Source organism: Ammospiza nelsoni, chromosome Z, assembly GCF_027579445.1.
Source record: "Ammospiza nelsoni isolate bAmmNel1 chromosome Z, bAmmNel1.pri, whole genome shotgun sequence".
Classification (NCBI taxonomy): domain Eukaryota; kingdom Metazoa; phylum Chordata; class Aves; order Passeriformes; family Passerellidae; genus Ammospiza; species Ammospiza nelsoni.
Window position 1 is genome coordinate 50697668 of NC_080669.1, and position 12070 is coordinate 50709737.

The window sequence follows — 12070 nt, forward strand, 5'->3', positions numbered from 1 at the left end:
CCTCAGCAGACTTCCTGCTTCCACCATGGGGTTCTCCTCATCAAATCTCACCTTTTTACATCTAATGTCCAGAAAAGCTTTTTGTCCTGGAAGTACAGGACTTGGATATCATATGAAGCAAAATATTATTTGCTATCCTCTTTCTATATCATGTGTTCCCTAAATCCTAGGCCATTTCTTAGTCTTAAGGAAATGATTACTCAGAAGAAATTTATATTTCAGGGAATATAAAACTTAGTTAATAAAAAAACAGATGCAGAATTTTGATGCTAGAGGAGCAAAGAAAAATAAGAGTAAAATAACTCTGGAGAAAGAGTTTTCACAAGAAAGGATTATTCTTAAACCTTAGGAAGAGAGCACAGCTTCTGTAGAGAAATTTTAAAAAGTGATATGCTGCCTATAGCAGCAGTTATAGCAGCTGCCTATCACAGCAAGAATTCAGAAAATCTGGGTGAAGGGGGAGTTACAGACAATTTCTAAAATAAATACCACTCTCTGCAATCCTTTTCTTAAGCACATCAAGAGTTGTTCAAGCTCCAAATGCCCCAAAACATATGCCACTTCTCTTCCTGTCTGATTTAAACTGACAAAAATCAAGAAAACTAAGATATTAACACAAATTTCTCTAGCATGGACTCCAGTATATGCAGTTTTTTCCCCACTTTCATTGCTTAACTAGGAAAATCTTTCTTTTAAAACTTACAAAACATACTTTTACTTAATTTAATTTGAAAAACTAGTCACTTTGAGTCAAGAAATTATCGAAATCACAAAACACTTCCAATGCTTTTTATGGTATCTTACCTTTTTTGGTGTTGCTTAGGGCTACCACTTTTGGTTGGTTTATGGAGGTTTCTATCAGCGGTGGTCTCATTTCTGCCATTTTCATCTCTTCATCAGAGGAGATTTCTTCTGACTCCTGCTAAAGGGAAAACAGCTTTATCCTGTCCATTTTGAAGAGGAGTTCAAATGTAAGTAAATGCTGTGTAAACTATCACCCACTAAACAATAAAGGGGTAAAAAGACAAATGAGCCACATGACATAGGCAAAGCAAAACAACTTTGTAGTGCATCTGCAGTGTAAGTCAAATGAATTATCTTTAAGAAGCATCACTTGCAGACTTGCATTGTCACTGCTGAACTCTGTGGGATGACACTCAGACAGGTAACTTTAACTGCAAAAACTTATTGGAGCAAGCAGATGAAGCCTTCATTCCACCACTGGAGAGAGCATCCAGTGGAGTCCAAGACACAAAGTGATCACTGAAGCAGCAAGCAGCACAGTGTGACCAGCTGGGTACTGGTTTTGAAGAAAACAGCTCAAACTGAAACAGTTATAAAGTAGCCATGACCAAGACAATTCTAGGAATGGAGAGGTATGCTGTGAGAAAAAATGGAAGGAGCTTGGCCTGCCTAGTCTATCTAACAGAAACAGAGTAAAGGTGGCTTGCTAGGGGTAAATTCCAAAAGGAAGAGAAGTCATTTAAGTTCAAGAGCAATGGCAGAGAAAAAGCAATACTGAATACATTTAAGCTAGTAATCACTAGTTCTGAACCAAAAGATGGAAGTCAATGCACTTCTGACAGAGATTAATAGACAAAGCTGCTGCAAGAGCAGCCATGCAACTGATTCTGCTCCTACTGTAGCCCTCTTTCTGAAGATAAATATTCATTTATCTTCAAAACTCAATTGTTTTCAGTAATATTTTGACAAAACAAATCCACACCAAACCTTTCCTCAAAGCAGAAATTTTTTTCTAGTAAACATTTTCCTGCTACAAAATCCATGTTGCAAATTGCAAACAAAGCCTGCCAATATTCACTTTTTCTTATTGTTTTGAAACATTTAACACATGGAACCTATTGGAGCACCACCTTCCCATGATACCAATTACCTGGCCAGTTGTTAGGTCTGCAGAAAGGACATACTTGACTGAGACGTAACAAACAAGCTATGACAGTCCTAATTAAAAATAAAAAGTAAGAATCCATCGGCATTTCTCTACAATCCAAACAACCAACCTGCTCACTTCATCTACCACATGCCCTTCCTCTTGGATGTGACATATAAGTGTAATCGATGCTGACTGAAAAGCTTACACACAGGCAAAGTTTAGCTATCTGGATTCTGCAACATCATTACCGGTAGGAAATAAGGGAATACACTGAAACAAGGATGTCACTGTACCTGACTTGTGTACTTACTACAGCTACAAAGAATTAATGTCATGATGATTAGACAACTATCATGATCTTCCAAAACCACATTTTTAAATTAAAAAAGTCAATACCAGTATTTTCAAAAAGAATGTAGAAGCAGGAACGTACTAGTGGGGAAGTAGCCAGTGACAGCCAAAACTGCTTGTCATTCAAGTCTTTTCACTGTACGATATAGGCACATTCCACAGCTTACACAATACAGGCAAAAAAAATGCACTGCTGAAATTATGAAAAAAGTATTTTACAGGCTGTAACTGGGAACTGATTGAATGTCAGCTTCCATTTGACAGCTTTCAATTTGTCATAAATCTCAAGCTTTCTAAATAAATAAATACATGGTGTTTGATGCACAGTTCAGAAGTTTAAAATCCTTCACTGGAAGAGGTAAGTATATTCCAGGTAATATTCCTGACAGTTTACTAGTAAATACAGAGGAATAAATATTTTTTAAATCACTTTTCACTTGAAATGCATTTGTATAATCACTTGGATATAGAAACATTTTATTGCTACTACTGATCTGATATTTTCTCATTTCAGCAACAATTAAAAGTGATTATTTAATGAAGTAATGACAGTCAAACACCTGGAGAATTCCACAGAAGTATGTGCCTTTTCACAGGGTATATCAATCTTTAACTGAGTTCACATTATTTTTCTTTAAATGCCTGCATCTTTTATTATGAACTTTATTATCTGTTTCAACTTTTACTTAACAAAATCTGAAGCAAAAACTGTACTGTATTGAAAACCATCTGAATTTACAACATTATGGAAGGCAATTTTCTTCTATTGTCAACAGAAATTTTCATCTCTCAGAAGAACAAATTTAATACAACACCAGCACAATTTCTGACTGCTATAATGCTCATTGCAATGCCATACCTCAAGCACGTCCTCATGGTTGACAGTTGTTTTCGTGTTCTGCAAGGTTTTAACAAGTGCAGTCATCTGTGAATTTGCAGTGCTGTGCTCAGCTTCTGGTTCACTAGGCTTCTGCACAGAGCTTCCTGCTGAATATTGCTTTCTCTCATCGGCTTTGTTCTTTATTGAACCAATTTCTGAGGTCTACAAAATGAAGAGTATTAGCAGAGAAAGCATCCTGAAATGTTTTTAACAACATATAGATCCAGCATTATATATTCTGTATGGAATGGAAACATGGAATGGAAAAATCTGAGCTCTGAAATTATAAAGCACAGAATGCACCATGTACGAAATGCTAAGAAAACTAGATAACTAAGCTACAGTCTCTACCCTACGTCAGTCAGTCTGACTTTCATCGTATTGGTGTCAATATGTACCATTATATTTCCAAGCATATGAAAAAAAATCAAACAGGCCAGTACCTGCAATGATTCTATGTGAGCACCAAAAATTATTCCTGTCTTCTATCACACTGCATCAAGCTCATAGAGACTTGGGACACTTTTGCCAGTCTGCTATTACTGCTTGTTACCACACAAAGCTATCAGTCAAGAGCAGTAAAAACCTTTGAGATGATCCAAATTTCATTGTGAAAATTGGCAGATAAAAGAGGATCAGACAAAGATGCCATCCTCCAGGAACCAAAGAAGGCAGCTCCCTAACACATCCACAGTTTGTATGTGCCTAAGAATTAGGTCACTTTTCTTGTTCCTAGTGCAGGAGGAAGACTGCTACTGCAAACCAGACATTTGTTACAGACCTCCTTAGGTGGGGAAGAGGTGGGACCTCCTTAGGTGGGTAAACTGGTTCTGTAATCTAACAATTTTTCTTGCTAAAGACTCAGAGGGGAGGGAAAAGAGAATTAAAAGGAATCAATGAGAAGTTAGTCTTTGGAATTTCTTGCAAAACCAGAAGATAACATTATCTCTAACCTTTACCCCCACATCTTTTACAGAAACTGTCTGGACTTCTCGTTTTGACTCCTTGGCATTTTCTTCAGTTGATTCTTCGTCCTTTAGTCTATGTACAATTGTCTGGACTGTTTTGACCATATTCTTCAGTTCATCAGGATATGGAGTTGGGTATCTCTTCAGATTGCCCTCCTGTGTAACAAAAGGCAATAAGGTTCTACACTTATTTAAATGTCAGAACTAAAACATAAGCTTTAAAACAAATAATTAATTAGGCCACACCACTGAATACTCTAGAATCTCCACCTTAATACTCAAATCTGCTGGCAGTGAGGCAGACATAAGCTTATACAACCAGGCAAGATTACAAATCACTTTCACTCCTTTTCCCCCAAAATGTCCAATGATTCCAAGCAAGGATTAAGCCAAGTGTAATTCACTCAAAATAAAATCAGGATTTATCATACTTTCCCTGCTTGTTATCCATTGGTGAGGTAGCATCCTAGGTAGGCCCTACACTGCCAAGTATAAGCCTGAGCTCTTCCCTTGTGCCATACTGAAAATGACTTGGCCAAATAACGCCCAAACTAAAAGGAAACACAACAAAAATATCCAAACCATAGTGTTTCATCCTGCTAGATACTCTAAACTGATGACTTGATTTATTCAGCAGAGTGAAACCCATTACCAAAGTAGGGAAAAGGCTGAGATTAAGGGTGAAAGTAAGAGGGAAGGAAGCACCATGTATGCAAAAATAAATTCAATACCAACCCGAGGTGGTGCCTCTCTCTCATCTTTGTCTTCATCACATTCAAATGCCACCTGAGCACGCTGTTTCCTCTGTTCTTCCCACAGAGATGGATTGAAACTTTCATTATCAGATATGAACATAACTGGAAAAAAAACCCAAAGAACCTTGTGTAAGAATGGGCTACACTACGTAAAACAAAATACACACTTTCTCTTGAGTGGGACTGATGTGCTTTTGTATTCGTTCTTTTTAAAAGATGAAAGACTAACAGTATCATTAATTGAAGATTAGATGCAATGCCACTGCTTTATGAATTTGGCTGTACTTTTATATTAGAAGAATCCTTATCTTTAAAAAGAAAATCATATGCTCAGTTGTACACCACTCCTAACATTCACATTCAAAAATTTTCAGCAGATCTCTGCTGAATGGTTTTATTCTATACATAAATATGAAATAATGTATTTGTGTGTGTGTATATAAAGACAAATTATACTTGCATAGATTTATATAGCATATTATCAGTGCTTATCATCATTAAGCACAGGTAAGAACATTCATCTGATTTAATTTAGTGCAAATTTAAAAATTAAAACTAAGAATGACTTAGTGAGAAAAACCTGCATTCTTACTAATCCTAAAGCAATGTAAGCATCTAAAACTGGAGGTTAAGTTAATCTGCATGATTTTGCAGCACTTATGCAGTTGACAGGGGCTTTAGATACAAGTATTTCTTGCTTAATTTTACAAGAGATTAAAAAAATCTTGCAGGTACCCGATGTCTCTTATTTTAGCATGTCTTGGTGTTACACCAGCAGATTCTACTTTTAGCTTGACAAACAGTCTAATAAATTTGCCACTACCACCCAGAAAGTGTATATCCTTCACTAGCAATATGAAGACTGTTCATATTAACCACTTCTATACCTGACATAGAAAAATATTTAATTTTAGGGCTTAGTAAGTGCAATGAAATATTTGTTACTCTGCATTTAACAGGTGAACTTACATTTTAACACATCTGAAGATATTACAATAAACTTCACTATCATTATGAGTTCCTGACCAAAAGCCAGGAACCTGACCTTTTATAAAACCAGTTCAAACTACATGTGAACAATATGCTTTTTCTGGACTGATTTTTTTTTTTTTTTAATTTCAAAATATACCAGAGAATACTATGTACTTTTCAAAAAACACATAATTGGTAATGAAGGAAATATTTTGCTAAAATAGTCAGTGTGAAGCTAATGCTTGCTTAAGAGAATTTCACCCCAAACCATTAGGCTCTTTTGGAAGTAATGAGGGTGTCATGCTGGGACTGTCAACCACCACAGAACATGCTCCTATCAGTCCATTTCTCGCCTTACTCACTGAAATAGTTTCATCTAAAATTTACTAACATCTAAATCTCATTAAGTTAGTGTTCTCATTCATCAGACACAACTTATCCTCTCCTGCAAGCATACTCCAAACTTTAAGCATTTAGGTATTTAAGCATTATTTAGTGAAAATCATAATTAGCGGGAAGCCTTCCCATTATTATTTTCAACAGTGATCACTGTGACAGGTAATTTCAGAAATTCCTTACCCTCCTCAGTCCTTGGTTGCTGAGGGAACATGTAATTAGTAAGTACTGTTTTCTGTGTGTCAGGGTCAGCTTCTTTTTGAAGAGGGATAAGTGGTTTAGACTAGAAAGTAAATGAAAGAAGGCTATGTTATGAGAACATATATATATATATATATAAAGAGTAAATATGACCTACATATCACAGAGCATGCTTGTGCCATGACTTTGAAGACTACTTTCCCTTGAATTAAACCATTTCTCCTCTGAGTAATTTTCATCAAATGATGAAATTAATATGTCTGTACTTGATTGATGACAGTCTTTTTGACTGAGGACAAACTCAGCAACAGCTTTTGTGAAAAGAAATCACTAGATAGTAAAAAAATAACTCGGTTTCTTTTTAGTACTTACTACTATCCCAAAGCACACTGATCAGAAATGCATGGATATATTTAGCTATTTAAAACTGCAGACAATCATATAAAGATAAAAACTCAGCATCCTTGTTTTTTCATTTTGAGACTAGATTGAACATCCTCCACCCCTTATAGGGAAAGGCAGAAGATTCTTGAAATTACTGTTTCACTAAAAGTGTACATCTGAGGCTACTAGATTTCTGGCAGCCCTGCACACTTTAATGCCCTTCAGAAAATCAGCATAATATCAAGGAATTTAATAAAAAGGAAAAATACAAGCATAGGAGTTATTGCTTAACAGCTTCAAATAGTTCAAAGGTGTGGCAAAAACGTAACTGAAAACCAGGCATGCTGAGTTTCCCCGCTGGTACAGCTGTGAAAGCAACAGCGGGCTACATGTTCAAGTCCAAGCTTATCAAGCACTAAACTCACTTGAGTAAAATAGCCTGAACAAACAAAAACAGCAACAAAACCCCAAAAAACTACAAAACCCACCAAAAACAAAACAACCCCCCCCCAAAGAACAACCAAAACCAAACAAAGAAAAAACAAAAATGAAAAACAAAACCCCCAAACAAACAGACAAAACAAACCCTAAAAAATCCCCAACCAAACCCACAGAAAACACAACAAAACCAAAAAACTTTCCAATATCTGTTAAACTGCATTTCCTCACAGCACAGAATTTCTCCAGGATTATGAGCCTCCAGAGACAGGTAAGCTCAGTATTGGTTACTTAAGGAGAACTGACATAGTAATGTCCCGAAAGTATTGATTTGCAGAGTACTAGGTCTCTTTATTTAACAGATGGCTCTGTTCTTGTCAACCCCATTAGGAATCAAGTCCACAATCATTTATTTTCAATATTAAAAAATCTCACCTGATTGTCTGATAGCCACATAGCAGTGAGTTGTTGCAGTTTTGTAAAAGTAAATGGTAAATTCTTCAGTCTGTAAATTACAAGAATTTATATAAGTACATTTAGCCATACTGTTAAGACTTTACACAATCCTGTATTAGTCTATAAAATATTTTAAAAGGATATTTTCATATGAAGTTCCCTTAATAAATAGTGAGAGCTGAAAGGCTACAACATGTAATTTAAATTCAATTAAAAAAAACCCAACCAAACAAGAAAAACTTGTCTGCCCAGTATAGCAAGTAGCTTAAAATAAAGAAGTGACATTGTGACCTGAATTTAACTCAACTGGGAACTGGGTGACTTGAATACAAAGACAATTAAGGTTAATTAATAAATCTGAATCCTCACCATTTTATCTGTCAATATACATGCCAATTAAGGGAAAATGTACTACACCTGAAAATCATTTCTTTTCTAAAATATACAGGTATGGGGAATACGCTGTCATGGATAATGGGTGCTCTGGCACTAAGGGATAAATCAAGCTACAGACAGAGTACAGAGAAGCTGGATTGACAGAATAGGAGGGAGAGCTCTGCTAGTTCTCTCTCCCAGTACTTGATTCTATAAACTAGTAATTCCCCAAAGATAAACATTTTGTCTATTTTTAATGACCATCTCTAATAAAAGGCAACTTTTCCCCCCTTGCACAGAACACCAAGGTCTTTTACACTATCCTATGATACCGTTGGGCACTCCATATGCAATTCAAGAATATGTTAATTTTAAATAAGAATCAAAAAGCTTTATGGAAATAACCAAAATAATTCCCTAGAAAAACAGATGGTAACAATCACAAATGTAGTGAAGCTGCACTTCAATGCACCTGCTAGGTCATTAAAAAAAAAAAGACAGCTTAATATAATGAAGCTGCAATATCCAGAATATGACAATAATACATTAAATACATCTCAGTCACCTTCTGAGCTATGTGAGATAAAGATAGCCATAATGTACTTACAACAATCCCTCTACTTTATTGTTGCATTTTATACAACTTCTACTTGATTAAAAGCATTCACAAACCTATTGTCACTCAGATTGATGACTTTTAATTTCTGCATATCACCCATTTCTTCAGGGAGAAATTCAAGCTTATTAGAATGCAGAAACAACACTGTTACATGCTTCCAGTTTCCAATCTAAAAAAAAACCACACAAAGAATTCATCTTCACAACATAAATATGAAGGTTTTAAAAACAATTAATACTGAGGCTATTTTGCCTTGAAAGTTTATTCTTACATATTAAACCTTTTACTTTCAATTCACATCAACAAATTCCTACTCGTTGCTTAAAAAAAAATCAAATTTCGTTATTTATCAACTTGTATATTTGTATGCATCCTCCTTTAAAAACATATACAAAGAAAATCCTCTCAAAAAATAGTAACTTGTTATTCACAAGTTGTAAAGACTATATAAACACATTAAAATACTCATTTTACAGACTTGGAATTAAATACATACCTCTGATGGCAGCTGATTTAAAAAGTTATGATCTGCAGCAAATGTTCTTATATTTGAGAGCTGCCCAACAGATGAAGGCAATGTTTCAATTTCATTGAAACTACAGTCCAGTTCTTCCACTGATATTAACCTGCAAAAAAATTATTACCTCCATACAGATTAATTAACCCAACATTAATTGGATACTTGCAGTTTTAATGAAGTTAACATTACTATTAATTATTAATCACAAATGTAGTTCAAAATAAACCCTAAGGAATTAAAATCCAAGAAGAATCCTTTACTGATGGCCTAAAATGTGTCTTAGGGTGGGTGTTTTTTCCTCTTACTTGATTGCAGGCTTTTTGATTCTGTTTAGAGCTTGCTTAATTTTTAAAAATCTCCTTTACACTGTCCTCACAAAGAAAAAAAGTGAGGCCAGCAACATCAAATGCTTGTGTACAACATTACAACATGCCAGTGTAAGGCATTAAAAACATTCAGAATGAGATAGATCACAGTCAAATTAGAGCTGAATGCAGCTTCTGAACAAGCAAAGAATTTCAGGAGTTACAGACCATGAACCTAAGAATCTGGCAATGAAGAAGTACTTTGTAAACTCTGACAACAAAAGATAAGCTATCATAATTAAACCATATGAAATTAAATTGGAAATCACTGTACATTTGTACAGTGCATAACTGTGAGCGAATTATTTTTGCTATTACTTGGAAGTTTTAAATTAAATTGCTGAACACCAAAATATATGTTAAAAAACTTGCTGATGGACAGCTGAAAGTTCTCCATATATATATAAAAAAGATAAATACATGTTCATATTTACTTTTTACAAGATTTTTGAGATTGGGCAATCATTTGCAATATTTACCACAGCAATGTTACTGTCAAAAAAATACAGTTTTAGAAAGCTAACTGACTCTATAAGCATCTGTCACACTCAATTTTTGTTTTATAGATTGGTGGTTACATTAAGTACGGAACACATGTCCTTTGGTATTAAGTGATAGGAATCTACATGCTGCAAAGCAGAACTAAGATGAAAACTCTTGCTTTAAATTGTATTAGAGCATTAAGATGTAGAAAAAATTACATCAAGTAGTTATAAAAAAACTCAGAGAGAGGAGCCACTGTTACAGAAGAGTGTTCAGAAAAGAAATTCAACTGCTTATTTTGGTGAAATACTCACCCTCCTATGGAGTCTGGCAAATAAATTAACTGGTTTTCATCAATTTTAAGTGTTGTCACCTTTTTCAGAGAACCTATAACAATAGGGACAAGTAAATCAAAATGGACATTTGAGTTAATTAAGCTGAGTTTTAACTTCAAATTAAGAGGGGAAAAAACCCAACATTATGGGCCAGCCACCATATCTTCTCTATTCCCTGCTGTGCCTATAGTGCTGTATTGCTAAGGAAACAAGGAGATGAGCTTACAGAACTTGTTCGCCAGTTTACAACGTAAACTGCGACTAGGGCCAGGGAGAAAAAGAAATTGGTTTTGTTTTCTGATAGAGACAGCAGTTTGTCATACATTTACAAATTACTGTATAAAGTAAAAGTGCTCCAAACTAATTTTAAGTTATTATTCAGCCATGCATTACAGCTTTATCAAGAACTGGCACTTCTATTGAATTGAAACAGATCTAGAATATAATTTTTGTACTTTCAAGTTCTCTGTGTCTGAACTACAGGCTTCTAACAACATGAATTAACTTAAAATACAAACCAATAGACTCTGGCAGTTGCTGAAGTGAATTACTGGATAACAGTAGGTCTTGCAGGCTTTCACAACCTGAAATACCTTCTTCGACTACTTCAATGTTGTTTTTAGAAACATCCAAGTAAGTCAGTTGTTTCAAAGTGCCTATGAACTAAAAGCAAGAGAAAATAATGCATTCTAGAAAAGTGCAAGTTCAAAACAAAAAATCCAGCAGATTTGACCTCTCAAGTGTAATGCCAGAGGAAAAGACTTGGAGTACTGAAACACAATTTTATGCAAAATATACAAACTTTCAAATTATGTATTTTGTGCAGATAAGGAAAGCTGATATTTTTACACAAAGAGACACCCCACAGCAGTTCTGCATGTCCCTAATGTCAGTCTTCTGCATTCAATGGTTTGATTAGTTACCATGAATCAAGTAATTGAAACTTTAGAACAGACTTCAGAAAGAGACACAATGTGAGGACATCATTATGCTCCAGTAGACTTTTAATGCTCATTTTTGCCTTTTGTGTAAAACTTCATCCTCAAAAACAAAACTTAATCCCTAATTGTACTAAACTGAAAGAAACAAGCCAAAATATAAGCTTGCATTACCATTCCACATGAACGAAGCATAAGCCTGAAAATTTATGCACATTAGTCTACGGAAATCTTTACTCTCAGAAATACAGTTTTATTTTGCTGCAAAACACTGTTCAGCTTGTATTTTACAATGCAAACATTCAACTGTCTAATAGTTAGCTGATGGAAAGACAGTAGAAAAGACTACTGATCAGACAGGAAGGCCACATTTCACATGACCGCTAGTGATTTTAAGGTTGAAAACAAGCCAGATGCTTCCCAAATTTCAAATACTCATCTATTAGTTTGCTAAAACTTAAGCACAGACTCTCAAGTACTCTAATAATAGGTCAGCCTGGATCACATGTAATGAAAGATGTCAGGAACCCATACAAAGTAAACAGACTGTTTTCTCAGGAACTGTCTATGCTCCCTGTTTACACAGCACTGGAACTGGCACTTCTCTTTTACAACTGTAACCAATAAAAAGCCATACAACATACTTATCCTACATATTTCTGCTATATTCTAACATAGAATGATCCCTTTTTGGAAGGGCTATTCGAACCTAAATTTGATTTAAGACTTTTACTCATTTT

At 35.0% G+C, this 12070-nt stretch overlaps 1 protein-coding gene across 7 annotated transcripts in view; it reads right to left on the bottom strand.

The window, feature by feature from the left end:
- ERBIN (erbb2 interacting protein) overlaps positions 1-12070 on the bottom strand; it is a 118028-nt gene that overhangs the window by 21101 nt on the left and 84857 nt on the right. For 5 of the 7 annotated variants that reach the window (XM_059491715.1, XM_059491713.1, XM_059491709.1 and 2 more), the window contains 10 exons: positions 10911-11055; positions 10372-10444; positions 9186-9315; positions 8743-8858; positions 7675-7744; positions 6400-6499; positions 4829-4950; positions 4079-4249; positions 3105-3287; positions 805-922 (listed from right to left, as the gene is read on the bottom strand). In XM_059491715.1, the coding sequence (XP_059347698.1) occupies positions 805-922; positions 3105-3287; positions 4079-4249; positions 4829-4950; positions 6400-6499; positions 7675-7744; positions 8743-8858; positions 9186-9315; positions 10372-10444; positions 10911-11055 (1228 nt within the window). The remainder of the gene's footprint in view (positions 1-804; positions 923-3104; positions 3288-4078; positions 4250-4828; positions 4951-6399; positions 6500-7674; positions 7745-8742; positions 8859-9185; positions 9316-10371; positions 10445-10910; positions 11056-12070) is intronic. The other 2 variants (XM_059491714.1, XM_059491712.1) reach the window with 1 other exon arrangement.